This window comes from Chaetodon trifascialis, chromosome 17 (genome assembly GCF_039877785.1).
Source record: "Chaetodon trifascialis isolate fChaTrf1 chromosome 17, fChaTrf1.hap1, whole genome shotgun sequence".
Classification (NCBI taxonomy): Eukaryota; Metazoa; Chordata; class Actinopteri; order Chaetodontiformes; family Chaetodontidae; genus Chaetodon; species Chaetodon trifascialis.
In genome coordinates, this window is record NC_092072.1 from 6,251,990 (window position 1) to 6,267,653 (window position 15,664).

Below are 15,664 nucleotides of genomic sequence, written 5' to 3' on the forward strand. Positions count from 1 at the left end.
GTGTGTGTGTGTGTGTGTGTGTGTGTGTGTGTGTGTGTGTGTGTGTGTGTGTGTGTGTGTGTGTGTGTGTGTGTGTGGGCATGGGCATGGTGCCCGAACACACTCTGTGCTCAGTAGGATGGCAGCAGATGTGCAGGGTAGTAATTGGTGCTAGAGACCCAGCGGGGCCCTGAGATCCACTCCAATCTCTCCTACCATCATGTGCGCGTGCACACACACAACTCACGTGCACGCTCCCTGACACACATACAGTCAGTCCCATATGCTCACTTTCTCTTTCACTATCACTGACACACACACACACACCTGCTTGCTTACCTCCTCACTTGGCATGAAATCACACATCCATGCACACAAACAGTACACACACACACCCCTACCGACTGTTAGAATACAAATCACCTGCTTTACATCACTTACCCCCCACCAGATCCACACTCAGCCCTCCTCCATCCTTCCACCACCTGCAATCAGCATCCGCCTCCTTACTAATCTTCCCACCCTTTCACCGTAATTCAAGACCGCGTGACATCACGGGTGTGTCCCATCAAAAAGCTTCCTCCTCTCCTCAATTGTTTATTATTGTTTATTCATTTAATAAACCGTTTACAGTTTAATAGATATCCCAACTTTTTTTGGAATCAGGGCTTTAGTATAAGTACTAATACCAGAATGTCTTTTGTGTACAGTTTAATACTGGTGCATTAACTCACAGATGTCCAGTTCCAGCCAATCAGAATCCAGCACGGTCAGTGGCCATGGTATCTGCATACATATATTAGAAGTTACTGTTTGCTTTCTTGCTTATTAGTGCACGTTTATGTATTCCCTCTCAAAACATGGAGATTTAGAGGAACAGAAGAAAGTCAGGCATCGATGTGACAGGAAGTGGCGGTCCTGATTCTGTATCAGTTTCTCGTTGAACTGTTGGTGAACTGTTTCATTTTACAGTCTGTACACCTTAAAGTGGCTTCAGTGGGCCCATAACCAGATTGTGTTATTGAAAATAATCTACTGATGGTTAATCCTGGCTCAGTTGGCATTTGTGGATTGAGTAGCATTTCCAATGACCTCGACACCTTTTGTCATGAAAGCCTCCGGATCCTCGGCAGCTTTACCGAGTTATGACGGGCTGTGATGATGTTTGCGCTCTATTCCTTTTCCTGCAAGAATATGTGATATTTGTTCCCTCAACAAGTGAATATTTCAGTTTTCATCAGCCGCTCCGGCAGCCTGATTGAGTCCACATATGAGAGTTTTGCCTCAGCCTGTTTGAACAGGAGGGTTCAGTAAAGTTCAAGGATTTGCTTTTTAATATGTATTCAAATTATGACTTGCAGGTAAGTGTGTATGACTGCATGAATTTGTGTTTGTGTGAGGCAGCACTTATAACTCCCATCCTTCCTCTGCAGTTCTGTCAGGATTTGCAAACTTAGGTGACATCCTGTGAAGTGTTTTTCGCAGGTAACCACGGGACGAAGGTGTTAGCTTCTGCTTTGTTTCCCTGCCTTCGCACCAACACACAGCTACACCCACTCCAATGAATTACATGATGGCTGGCATCGTATTATGGCAGCGTCTCTGTGCTGACTCACACTTGCAGAGTGTTGTTGGTCACCTTTCCAAATAGCTTCCTGAAAGCTCAGTATTACTGGCAAACCATGAATTGTGGATATTACAATGCCAAGTTATCATTTCTGTAATACGCCTGCAAGAACTGTCAGGACTGATGGCCTGTTATCGCAGATATGTATTTTTTTAGATATCACGTTGTTTATTTGTATATATCAAGGTTTATCTTACTGTCTCAACCTCCCATAATCCACTCCTTCTTTCTCCCTCTCTCCTCCAACTGCTGCAGTCTTATTTTCCTCTTCTGTGCACTTCATAGCACGGCTGGATCCCCGCCATCTGCGCCCGGGCGCAGTGTGTATGTTTGTGAGCATGCCTGTGGTGTATATGAACGTGCATACCTGGACCGTGTTGCTCTTTGTGTACGCTCGTGCACAGGTTGTGTGTGTGCGTGTGTGTGTGTTTGAGGGTCGTTAAACTTGCTGAGACAGCCAGGGCAGCTCACAGGTTCTCCTGACTTCACCACAGTTCAGTGGGTGAGGGATGGCTTTGCACAAAGCCTGCCGCGCTGCCAAGTGGACTAGACTCACTCTATTCTCTCCCTCCCTCTCCGTGCCTCTGTCTCTATTACCTCTCTCTCGTTTTTTCTCTGGATTCTCTCCATTTTTACCTCAGTTTCATTTAATCATACACTCGTCTGCCTTGCTCTCTTTGTCTTTCTCCAGGTAACACCATGATGATCATAGTGGAGAGCTTGTCTAACGGAGCCTTAGATTCCTTCCTTAGGGTAAGTTTTTCGTGCATTTATCTCAAACGTACACACGCCTGCTCATCGTTTAACAGCAAAATTAAGCCTCCTGATTTTGTTTTTGAACCCTGTCACAAAGCAGGCATTTTATTCTAATAAACCTAAATTCACTGTTATAACAGTGCAGGCCTCGGGGAGCAGTGCTCGTGCTTATTACAGTAAAAAGGAAAACGTAACATAATTAACTGCACAAATGGAGTGTTTTCTGCTTAAAGATGCTGTAAGCTGCTGTAAACAGTTATTGTGCCCCTCTGCTCTGTGAACCACTGCGCCGTGGTTTATAATGACATGAATTAATGGCCTGTTTGTTTTTATCCTGCAAATAAAGGGATTCAGCTCAGTGAGCGCAACATTGTACTGTAGTAACAGATGCGTCGCCTTTTTGGGACTCACCCTCCTCTTTGCTTTCCTTTCCTTTTCCTCCCTGTTTCTGCCTCCTGTGACCTCAGAAGCACGAGGGCCAGCTGAGTGTGATGCAGCTGATGGATATGCTGACCGGGGTGGCATCAGGGATGAAGTACCTCACTGAAATGGGCTTCGTCCACAAACGGCTCGCCGCACACAAGGTGAGGGAGCAGGTGGGAGGCGATGATAGGGGAGAGGGTGTAGGGTGATGTATGTCACAGTCTATTGCAGGTTTTCTCAGGTGGGTTACAGAAAACAATTTGTCCTTGTCTGCAAACATCTTTGACAATCACCCGCCTGCAGGTTTTCATTTGAGTGATACACGAAGCTGAACATGACAATACTCTAGTTTTGTCGCTTCCAGGTTTCGCCATGTGGCATTTTCCTAAAAGAGCCCGTCTGTCAGACTGCAAATGCAGTGGTCACATTGCAGAAAATGAAGAACAGGAGCATTTGTTCTTGTAAACAATCAATTGTCCCTGGTAGGATAAGAGCTCTGCCCACCGGGGCGGCGAGCTCCCACGCTGAGATTGTTTCTCCTCCAAATGTAACCAATGCTAATCAGTTTGTTTACTCAATCTCAGGTGCTGGTTAACTCCAACCTGGGCTGCAAGGTATCCGGCTTCAGACCTCTTCAGGAGGACAAGATCGAGGCCATCTACACCACGCTGGTAAGAGACAGTGAAAAGGGTAACTTTACTGGATATTTTAGATTCACTTTCACATTCCACTTTCCAATTAATGACCCTCAAAGAGGCACAAAGCCTGTCGGTAGGAAGTTCACACATGTAGGGGTGATACTTTTAATGAGCCTCGGACCAAAAGAGAGTTAACACGCGTCATGTGTGGTTCAGCTGAGGTCACGTAATTAAGCTGTCGGAGGAAAAATATTTCGGCGCTTGACTTCCCTGGATATTTTTGGGTTCCAGTGAAGGTGAACTCACTCCTCTAAAGATTCTTTTGATCTCCTGAAAATATGTTCAAAGCTCTTCAAAGAGAATATTAAAGCGTTACTTTTGTGAACTCTCCACATCCTTTTTACGCCGTGTCTTACCTCCCCGCTTGGCTCCCGCAGCACGGCGGGAAGAGCGTGGTGCTGTGGACCGCTCCGGAGGCCATCCAGTACCACCGCTTCTCCTCGGCCTCAGATGTCTGGAGCTTCGGCATCGTCATGTGGGAGGTCATGTCCTATGGAGAGAGACCCTACTGGGACATGGGCAACCAGGATGTAAGTGTGTGTGAGAGATAGGAGGGTGCTTTCCATTAATCTCTCCAGTCATTGACTTTATATCCCTTCACTCTCTCTTTCACCTCCCTCTATCAATGAATCCATGCCCTGCTTGGATCTTATTAAAAGAAAGCCAAGAAGCCACAGTACCTCTGAAAGCTTTTGCAGGGCCTAAGTCCCCCTCTTTAAGTCTGCATCAGCTCCATGACCAATCCTGTTTTCTCTTAAGGACGCATTGATCCCCTTCCAGTGGCCTCTGCCTGTCCCCGAGTGCCATCCCACTCTTAAAAGTGTTTAAAAAAACCCCTCTGGAAAAATTCTTTCAGGAAATGTAAAGCGCTTGCTGCTATTTGAGGGTTGAAGAGATTGTCCTGTCGATAGGACCCTGCTTGTCACAAGAAACGTATAATTTCCAAGTCAATGTGGGTGGGTGCTGTGTTTTGCTGTCGTCACTCCTTCCTCTTTGTCCTTCAAAAAGAAAAAAAAAAAAAGGTTGTTTTTATTCTTTTTTCTGGAGGAAGTCATGCATCTAAAGCGCGGCTGAAAGCATGACGCAAGCCTGCTAAAGAGACGAGAGAGCAGATTATTATTCTTTGTGGCTATTTTTATTGAAGGCGACAACATGCAGAGCACTGCAAAGTCTGAGAAGATGCTGATAATTTTAAGAATTATCATCATCAAGTCCAAAAGCTTAATCATGCTAATGCCCTCTCAAAATTACCGTCATCGTTAAATAATGCCGACGCTTTATGCAGGCAGGTGCATAGTTAAAAAGCAACGGATTATTAGCATGTTCCATTTTTGAACGTCCAAAATTAATATGCATGAGTTATTCAGGAGGCACAAGAATAGCCAGCTTTTTCCAGTCCTTTGTTCTCTCCTCTGGTGCCCTTTCACAAAGCAGGAGAAAGTTTCCCCTTAGCCGGGTTCATATTATCAAACTTTCCAATTGAGAGGGCAAAGGTCGAGCTTGTAGAGCGCCGGGGATATTAATCCACTTTAAATTGATACATTATATCATAACGAAAGTGTTGGTCGGCCTGTCCACCTGTGATCCACCGCGACCTTTACCCACCGACTTTGATTAAACGGAAAATGCCAAATGCTGAAAAGCGTTTTATGAATGCTCTTTAGTGAGATGGGAGCTTAAAGGGCTGAGAGGATGGGGGCGAGGGGGCGAGCAGGTAGACAGAAGAGAGAGCGTTTTAGGAAATAATGCCACTGATGGATAGCATTTCTTGTGATTATACTCTGGCTTTACTTCCTCCTTTCAGGAGATTGTAGTCCTCAGTGACTCGGGAGGAGGACGTATCGCCGTGTGCCTAAATATACTGAGAGGAGGTGTTACGGTTAGTTTGAGGGAGGAGCATTGAGGCAGTCTGGAGGGATGCTTTGGTGCTCTGCTGTTTGAAGACAGTGAGGTTTCACAGGAATAGGTGGAAAAATGAGCTGAATCATTTTATTTAGTGGCTTATCTTTTGCCTCTTATGGTCTTCTGGTTTCATCTCAGTATTGTCTCTAATATTTCAAGCCTGTGTGGGTGTTTTTATTGACGGGTCTAATACATATCGCATTATAGGAAATTAAAATGCTCTAATACAGTTTTCAGCCGATAGGAGCCCAACTGTTGTGATACCCCATCAAATATCCTCTGAAGTGACACGAAGACATACCGAATATCCTGTTAAGTGACCTTCCGAAGCTCAAAGTCAGTCAGTCGTGATGGATTTTGCATTGTTTTGTCTGTCTTCTCCTCAGATAATAGCTGCCTATTTGCTGTTCGCTTCTAGTTCTTTGTCTTAGTTTTTAGTCGAGCCACTCTGCAGATCTGTATTCAGCTCATATTGTTTAGGTTAGCAGTATCTCCCTCTGTTATGTTTGTTTTGCAGCTGATGCTGGTTTGTAAGGTGACCTTAAAGGAAGCCGCCTCAAAATAAGTTCAGTTACCAACAAGGAAAACAATGCAATGGAACATTATAGGTGGTGTTAGATAAGAAAGAGAAAATGAAAGCACCAGCACTTTTCTACTCTTATTCATCCAAGTAGGACCTGGTCTGTCCAAAAGCTTCTATTTTTGGCAACAAAGCAACTCCACTGTAAAGAAAAGCAAGTTTTCAATACCTTGCTTAACTTCTTTAAGTAGGACAAACACACCCTGCCCGATCGGTCACAAACATGCTCTTTTGGGAATGTATCCAGTTATAGTAGAAGTACTGAAAAATCACAACACTAATCCAAATCTTCTGACCTGATATCACCGTTTTCCTTCTTCCGCACATCCTGCAGGTGATCAAGGCCATCGAGGACGGTTTCAGGCTGCCGGCTCCGGTTAACTGTCCTCCACACCTCCATCAGCTGATGCTGGACTGCTGGCAGAAGGAGAGGACAGAGAGGCCCACCTTCAGCCAGATCCACTCGGCCCTCAGCAAGAGCATTCGCTCCCCTGATGGCATCGGTTCCTCCACACTGGCACGCAGGTAAGGTCGGGTAATATGTGCGCCGTATGCTTTCATTTCTACAAATTCCTCCAAGCTATCAACCCTATTCTCTGTCCTCTAGAACCCTGAGTTCATCCATCACGCTAGCAGAGAGGCCTCTTCCCTCCTTCCCGTCCTTTAACTCAGTGGGAGAGTGGCTGGATGCGGTCGACATGGGCCGATACAAGGACAACTTCACTGCTGCAGGATACTGCTACCTGGAGTCTGTGGCACGAATGACTGTACAGTAAGTAGCTTTATACCAGCCTGCATCAGTGACCCTTCATTTCCTGTTTGAGAGAGGCTGGCTGAGCGGGATAATAAGAGACCACATCATTAAACAGATAACTGCACGAGCAGATAGCTCTCTTTCCTCATATTGCTTCTTTTAATTCTTGACTATTAAGAGATAATATTTGTATAAATGACAGGTGCACTCAAAAAACGAATACATCAGAGCTGATACAATTAGTTTATTAACAGAAAGAGAATCAGCAGATATTCTGATAATCCATTAATCGTTAAATACATTTTTTAAGCTTAAATCCTAAACATTCGCTGCTTCTGAAATCTCAACGGTGAGGGTTTATTTAAGAAAATCAACTGGTTTGATGGACATTTTAGCTTGAGCTTTGGACATTAGAATGCAATTTCACCAAAGAAAGAAACTGATTAATCAATAATGTTTTGTATTAGCGTTTAAATGATAATTCAGGCTGGAGCTGCTACGGTGATAGGAAAATTCTTTTTTACACAAGGTACAAATCACTGCGTTCTTGTTAATAGTCCCATCTTTGTTCTTTTTATAAATAAACTTGCCGTTCAAAGGTCCAAGTAGGCTTGCCTCGCCCTCCGGTGTCGCATCCATGTCTGTTGTCACCCTGCTTTTGACTAGTGGCGCAGGTAAGATGCGACCTGCCGCTGCAGCCTACGGGTCACTCAAAGGGCCAAATTTAAAATGCTTGCGCATTGACTTGCCACTCATGTTCAACTGCGTTAATTTTGAAAGCGCGTTAATTTGCAGCGTAATTAATTAATCTAATTAACGCGTTAAACTGACAGCCCTAATATTAACATTTTTGAGGTGCACCTTAACACAGTTGAAAATCTTGCTTTTTCACACGTCCAATGGGTTTAACTTCCCGCCTTGTGATGCACTAATGCACTCCTGGGTGTGTCAGTACACTGTGACATCACGGTTGGGTGTGGTTGTCGGGTCAACAGGCTTGAAACTTGCAACTAAAACAAAATTTGATGCCAAATTTATGTCGATTTTGGTTGTTTTATTGCAGAAATTTCTGTTTTTGCAAGATTCTGTGATGGTTTGAAGTGGGTGGGGCTAAGGTGGTAAATAGTGATGTCACATATTGAGGAGCGCGAATCAGGATTTAGTAATATTTGTACCTAAGTATGATGACCTAATAAGATTCCACTTGCTTTAAAACAAACGTACAAATTAGAAACATGTTTTCCTCTTTGCTCATGGAGTCGCTCTCCACAGCCACAACTGTTCACTACATTTCTCATCTTTTTTTTTTTTTTTACTCCTCTTGGTAAATCCTGACCTCTGTGTCCACAGAGATGTACTGAGCCTCGGCATCACTTCCCTTGAGCACCAGAAGCTGATCCTGGCTGCCATCCAGACCCTCAGAGCCCAGGTCATCCAGATGCACGGCCGCGGCGTGCAGGTCTAACGAACAGTCGAGCCACCCGGCGCCACGCTGCTGCTGCAGACCCACGCGTTACATGCAGATGGATGATGGGCTGGAGAAGAGGAGAGGGAGCTCTCCCAAACTGAAGGAAAGGCGAGCAGATCTTTCAGCTAACTCCACTCCTCTATCTACTCCTCCTTCCCACACTTCCTCATGCCTTCCTTGATTCCTTACTTCCTTTTTTCTATGAGCCTCCCCAGAGACGAGCGCCGTTCTCGTCACGACTGGGGGACAGCAGAGGAGTGATGTCACGTGACCTTTTTGTTTTTGTGACCCCTATCTGCACTTTGACCTTCGATAACTGCGTCACTGGTTGTGGATCAGTGCGTGAGGACAAATGAAATACTGTGTGTAGCAGGACGGGCTGTCTGAGGCTGACCTCCGAGCTGCAGGAGGCGCGCAGATGTTCTACGCTGCAAACACGCCCCTTATGAACTGACACTCAAAGAAACATTTAGACTTTGGGTGGAATTTCCCTTTACCACAACATTGATTCACTGACAATATGTCGACCGAGCCAGGAACGACTTCACTGGCCTTGGATCAGATTAGCTTCTCCTCAGAACTGATTTCCCATCAAACAGGAACTGATTTACTGAGATAATCATGTCATTGTACGTCAGAGCTGATCTCATATCAGGTGGTAAAGGAGCGTTTCTGAAGAAAACATGGCTGGAATGTAACCTTGGGTTTCAGAGCAGCAGCTTAAGAAGACTGTGCTGTCCCATGTCGAGGGTCCAGCGGGCTCAGAGGAGCTGGATGAGGCCTCAAAGGCAAACCGTTGACGGATGAACAGAGCTGCAGTGTGTTATGGGTGATGAGACACTGTAGTTTCAGGAATATCCGCCTGCTTTTTCTTTTCTCTGGGGCCTCTGATGGTTAAACAAACGCTGCAGGATGCAATTGTAAAGCCAGCGGTTGGAAAGGTGTGTTTGATTGTTCATTAATTTGCTGTACGTCACCGTCTGCTTCACTTCTCTGGCTTCTATTTTCTTTATCTTTCTCTCCTCCTCCGTGCTTCTGAAGTTGTTTTCTCCGTGCGCTTAAAACATCTAATTTTCCCTTTTCGCCTGCTGGATGTCATCTCGGTAACGTAATCCTCCTCTCCAAAGCCTCCCTCACTACCATGTTTAATACTCTGTATAGAGCGCAGGCCAACTCTGGAAGATGGCCCGATTCAGATATTTATCCATATTTATTTATGTTTACAGACTGGAGCACAAATCTCTCCAGAGAAGAGGTTAGGAAGGTTTATTTATTCAACTAGTATTTAAAAAAAAAAGTTAAGCAAAGCGGTGTCTCCTCTTGTTTTGTTTCTGTTCTGTTGATTTATTATATGACTGAGTTTATACCTGAGCAGATGAGTTGTTTTGTACACAGGAAGTGAGAGGAACACTGGAGGATTTTTACTGTCAGCACACAGTATCTGTGTATTCTTGAACACTGGATTTGATACAGTTAACGTTACGTCCATTATCATTGGATTTGCTGTATACATTACAGTGTGTGTGTGTTGCAGTGTGATACAGTATTGAGGAATGTCATATGGACTTCTGTTTTTCTTTGTGGCTGTTTGTTTAGTTTCATGTTGCTGTTAATATCATGCTCTGCCATACGATGTGGTTGCACTTTTTTCCAGACAACTCCCAGAATCCTCTCTGTACAGTGATCGCCCTCCCCTTGCCTTTTCTGCCCTATTTCAGTACAGGAGACTTGAAGGAAGAAGTTTATCGGGGCATTATTTGGTTAGTTTCATGATAGATGGTACATATGTTTTTGGCGGGAATATTGTAACTGGTTTGTATTTGGTACAAAATGATTTTTTTTTTTTTTTTTTTGGTTTTTTCTCCTTGTGCTCTCCTTCTCCCTCTGTAACCGTTTTGTCAAATTAAATAAACTCATACGTCCTTATAGGTGTGATCACGCAGATGTCGACATATCTGAAGAAACACTGATGGTCCCTTTCTCACACACACACACATACGCACGGACACACACACACACGACGATGATGCACACACGCAGCCGCTAACGACCTTGACCTCATCACCACGATGAATGAAACTCGATCCGTCTCCCCTCTCCGTTACTGTGACCATTACGATCTATGTTTAATACTGTAAATATGTATTTGAAAATGCTAAATCTATTTTTATAATTTGTTTGAAGAACAATGTGTTGAATATAATATCTGCTCACTGTGTAAGGGTTTTATTTGTTTGAATTTTAGGGCCATAGCCAAGAAACTCTGGTGTTTGGAATATAAAACTGAAAAAAAAAAAGTTTCTTTTTTTCGTTAGTTTTTTGATGATTTTTACCTGTTAGAAGAAAATCTGATGGCTGTTGCAATATTGAAATGTGTTATTAAAAAATCTCCAATACAAGCAAATGTTTTTCGTCCTTGTCTCCTATTTTGGGATTGAATGTAAAAGCTAAAATCCACATCGCAGCCGGATCGACACGCGAGTTTCGAGGCCGATATCGATATTTGAGTTTAAACGCTCCACTAATTAAACATCAGCTGATAGAAATTTGCCGTAAACACGCAAAAATTTTAGTTAAAAATGAAAACTCATCAGTGCCCTCTGGTGGACAAACTATGTATGAACACAGATTACATCATAGTTAAAAAGCAAAATTTGACTTTTAATTTGAAATGCTGCCTTTGTGACAACCTTACTAAAATGCTTAATGAATTGCTAAATCTAACAAAATGACACCAAGATAAAGGCAGTAATTCCATGAAAAGTAGTAGTTAGTAGTAGTAGTAGTAGTAGTTGGAATTTACCAAAACATCTACCTTTGAAAAAAGGTTTTCTATCCGTATTTTTATTTGTAAATCTATCTGAATTTAAAAGGGTCTTTGTTAGTATCTAAAACTGTTTTTTTTGTCTTTGCTTCTATCCTAAAAACAAAAAAAGAAATGCACTCAACACATTCATTTGACCTCAAGGATACAAACAATGTGTTTGGGTGTGAAACACAAAGCATAAACACAAACATAACTTGTGTTTGTTCACAAGTAAATGCCAACCGAACACGACGGAAGGCGACAGAAATTCACGCGTGTTGCTCAAAGCTTTGCAAATTTACAATTACAAAAAAAATCCGACAGCAGCATCTCTTCCCAGAATCAGCTGACAGACCTGAGCTGCCATGAGCAGCTCTCATAGGGACGACTTCTTTGGTAGAAAGTAGTCCCAGTAAAGTGCTGTGAAAACTCAATTCAAACCATTTATCTCTCTGCTCTCCAACTTCACTTCTCTGGTGGAAACAAATGATCGGCCGGCCTTAAGAGCTCCATCATTCCTCCAACCTTACGGCCGCACGGGCCTCTTGTTCTACTTCGTACTTATCTATGATTTACGAGGTTAACGCCTTCTATCCACGTACGACGCCAACTTTCAGTTGCCTTCTCCAGCCGGTTCACGGCTTCTCTCTCTCCCCTCCACCGTGTGACCTTATTCAACCTCTCTCTCCGGGACTGTTTTTATATTATTTACTGCTTTATTACACAACACCACCTTTCCACTAGCACAGAGCATATGGGAAACGATTACGCATGCAAATGAACTTTGCGTGGCACTGCCGTGGGCAACTGTGTGGGTGGGTGGACGCGCCTGTGCTGCTCGCATGGGTCAGTGCACGTGCACAACACCGGACGCGCTGCATGTGTGTTGACAGTCCATGGGCATACATTTGAGAACGAGATCTTTTTATTTATCTCATACAATTGCAGCAGCGATCCATACTTTTTATATTACGGTCTTATTGGAGCTGAGGATTGGAGTTTGAGACTTAATGAGTTTCATCTCCGAGCCATCGCTGGCTGCAGCTTTCTAAACCTCCCACGCAATCAAACATCACCTCCTTCAGATGCTGCTCAGCAGACCCCGGCATCTGAACTCCCGCTGCAGTAACACTGGATTTGGATCATTCATTACAGGAGGCTTTTCGTAGATTTCTTGCTTGAATCCGAGATGTAACGTGATGAAGAAAACACAAAAAAGCTCATTTACATGCGAGGCTCATTAAGATTCTCTCTCAGAGCCTGAAACACCAAGAATGCAACTGATGGCTCTAAAGAAATATTATGCATTTATTTAGATTATAAGTGATTATACATAGAGATTTTTGCTTTAAAAGGGAAGTAATTGCAATGCTGCAACCTGCCAATCTGCGACATAAAATATAAAATGAAATCTGCATAATATAGATTATGAAACCGAAATAGTCTTGACATTTGACTCCTGCCTGCTCTGGGTCATGAGCCATCTTAGCAGCTGCACACATGCTAAATGAGCAGAACAGTGGGCCTAATCAACTGCTTTCTGCCTCCTATTCCCTTGCGGTGCGATATAATGAATGCTATTCATCTGAACGCGATGTCTTAGTATGCAAACATCATATCCCACAGTAACTCTCCTCAGCAGCGAGGGGGGGTTTGTGTTAGTTGGTATTTTATCAGGCTTCTCACGGTTTGAGAGTAAATCTTCAATCAGATTTGCCTGTTTATTCACTGTAAATGAGACTGGGACGGGGAGACGGGCAAGGATTCTTCCAAGAGATTATAGCAAATCGTGTTTCAAAATGCGAAATATAGATTGTTGTACCTGAAATCCATCATCTTTTCAAAACCAAGACCTCAGTCAAGACACGTTTAAGGCCTTCACGTAGCTTCAGACAGGCTACATATGATGGATTTCCTTTGAGAATCAAACTTGACAAAGAAATATTGAAACTACTAACAAGGCTGAAACGGTTAGTCAGTGAATCAATAACTACAATATAAAGAAGATTTTTGATAATCATGAACAGTTTTAGCCATCAAGCAGAAATAACAAGCGTCCTTTTGTTCCAGCTTCTCCAATGTGAGTTTTTCTGCTTTTCTGTTTTTTTTTGTTTTTTTTATGATTTTAAATTAAATATCTTTCTTTTGTGACTGCTGCTTGGACAAAATGAGACATCTGAAGAGGTTATTTAGAGCTCTGGAGAACTGGGACTGGCATTTTTTTTTTTAACCATTTCTACAGTTTTATAAATGAAACAATTCACTATTGTAAGAAAAATACTTGATAGGTTTATTACTAGTAAAATTAATCATAAGCTGCGACATTAGTTTGAAGGTTTTAGCTTCTAAAATCTAATGACTCCCTGCTTTTCTCTGTTATATATAAACATAAATATATTTTGACTTTGGATGGTTGTTTGGACAAAACATGCAACTTAAATACGATTCCTTTGCTTCTACTGCAGGAACCTGTAAGGAGAATTTTCCACTTTTTTGTAAACTAAAGAATAAATCAGTTAATTGTAAAAATAACTGTTAGATGGATTGATACTGAAGAGGCCATACACACCGAGCCGTGGGCCTTACACAGGTTTTAACCCAAACTAGACATCCTGCAATGAAAGAAACATTTGCAGCCGGAAAAGAAAAGACAAAAACACGTCCAGAAATCGAAGAGGACGAAATGCCGGAGAGGTAGCAGGAGGAATCAAAGGGGCACATGAGAAAGCAGACGACGCCTCTGTAAAGACATTAGTGATTCCCAGCTGTGTGTTGAGAGCCCTCTCCCCGCCCCCCCGTCGCTCCCTCTGCTCCGTGTGAAGATTAAAGCAAGCGGAATAAAGGGGAGAGCGGTCCACCTCTAAGCTAGTGTGAAGGGGAAACTTCCCCCAGCACAAAAGTTCTGCTCTCCGCTCTTTGCCGAAGCGTGCCGCAGCTCAAATCGGCTTTGAGAAATTAATCCCTGCATTATGGAGGGAGTAAAGTAAACAAACGGAGGACAGGATGGGACCTGTGAGTGTGAGACGGCGGGCGGGGGTGGGGGGGCTGTGAGGCTTTTGTAGGTAAAAGCTTGCGTTTCTCCAGAGAAAAGAGTGCGCTCGTACATGTGTGAGTACAGAGAGGAGGAAGAGTCAGCTCACGGGGTGACGAGGGGGTGAATGAAGGAAACGAAGCAGGACAAGCCTCCTGGATCCTCTGGGACGCTCCTGGGAGAAGAGCACCGCAGCCTTTATGCTGCATGATCTTAACCCCCCTCCTTCCTGTCTCTCATATGTCCGGCTTATTACTGGCTTTGTCTTTCCCGGCTTCATTCAAGCACTTCGCCCCTGTGGCAAAGAGTCATTGTCTGCAAATCCTCCTCCTGCAGCCTCCTCTGCTCCCCCCTCTCCTTTTCCCATCCTATCTCTCCACCGAGAGGGTACTGAGATAAGGCCCCGGGTTCAGCCCGACGAAATCAGAACTTCCCACTGAGCACAGATTAAACTCTGAGTGACCGAACGGACAACTTCGCTCGCTCTCTGCGGTCGGCTGGCAGAGTTTCCGTCTCTCTTTTTGACAGTTTAAACACCCGTCTGTCTGAGCGCCTCCCGAGACTCTCCATAAGTGCACTTATAGCCTCTCTCCACTCGTCTGCATGTTGCCTCTCGCTGTCTCGCCATATATCTGCCGTCCATCATCGCCGTCTCTCGACTTTGCCGCGCGAAAGATCTCTCTCCTCCATCTCCCTTCACAACTTCACAAGTCCGTCTCCCTTATAGAAGTCCTCATTCTTGTGTGTTCCACTTCTTCTGGCTTATACAGATGTTTCCCACTTGTCTCGATCTGTCAGCGATTTAATCCCCCCCCACCAGCTCTGGCAGACAGTGCAGCTGATCGACAATATAAAGGATTTAGCAGAGCGCATCCTGCTGTTTGTTCGCTCTTTCACTCCACAATCCTTCTCCGAGCAGAGTGACACTAAACTGACATTAAGCCTTTGACCTTGAGGTGTGAGGGGAGGGTCAGTCTTGCAGTCCCATACTGCCACTTGGTGGAATATATGAGAACTGCACCATGCTTCTAGGAAGTACATGCAGAGGTACTTGTCTCGTTACTAGTTACTTTGCACACGAAGGTTTCATAAACAAAACATGATCGTCTTCAAGGGGGGGTTTTGTGGGGGAACGAGGTAAGATCCTTTTAATTTTGGTTTTCGTACAGATCAGTCAACACGATATCCAGTAACGTGATGATTAGTGAGCTTTAGAGGTGCTGTCAGGCAGATGTTGGACAGTTTCCAGTCTTTATGCTAAGTTAATCACTTATTGGCTGTAGATTCATATTTGCTTTGAGTGATCTTAACAGTTTTTCTCAGAGTGTTTTTCCCAAAATGTCGTGTTTTTCCTTCCTTAAGAGATGCTGTAGTGAGCTCACCTCAACCAACTGCAACAATAAAACATCGCCTGTATGTGAATCCATCAGCAATAAAGTTTTGCCTTTTGAATCTTTTTGAAAAGCATGTTTTCTTTGTGTTTCTTGATTACAGTCCTTTAATGGATCATTTTTACGATGCGTTTTGCCACTTTTAGTCACTGAAATACTTCTTCTGTCATCAGAGCTGAACGTCTCAGTTCTATTTTAAATCTGCTTTAGATTTGGGACACTGTGGATTATAACGTATTAGACAGAAAT

The 15,664-nt window shown here is 43.7% G+C and overlaps 1 protein-coding gene across 1 annotated transcript in view; it reads left to right on the forward strand.

Moving 5' to 3' along the window:
• The window catches only part of LOC139345414 (ephrin type-A receptor 7), a 147,559-nt gene extending 136,971 nt beyond the window's left edge, over positions 1-10,588 (forward strand). The window contains exons 12-18 of the mRNA XM_070983967.1: positions 2,298-2,359; positions 2,830-2,946; positions 3,370-3,456; positions 3,861-4,013; positions 6,300-6,490; positions 6,573-6,737; positions 8,070-10,588. Coding sequence (XP_070840068.1) covers positions 2,298-2,359; positions 2,830-2,946; positions 3,370-3,456; positions 3,861-4,013; positions 6,300-6,490; positions 6,573-6,737; positions 8,070-8,184 — 890 coding nt within the window. The 3' untranslated portion in view covers positions 8,185-10,588. The remainder of the gene's footprint in view (positions 1-2,297; positions 2,360-2,829; positions 2,947-3,369; positions 3,457-3,860; positions 4,014-6,299; positions 6,491-6,572; positions 6,738-8,069) is intronic.
• The last annotated feature ends 5,076 nt before the right edge of the window (positions 10,589-15,664 follow it).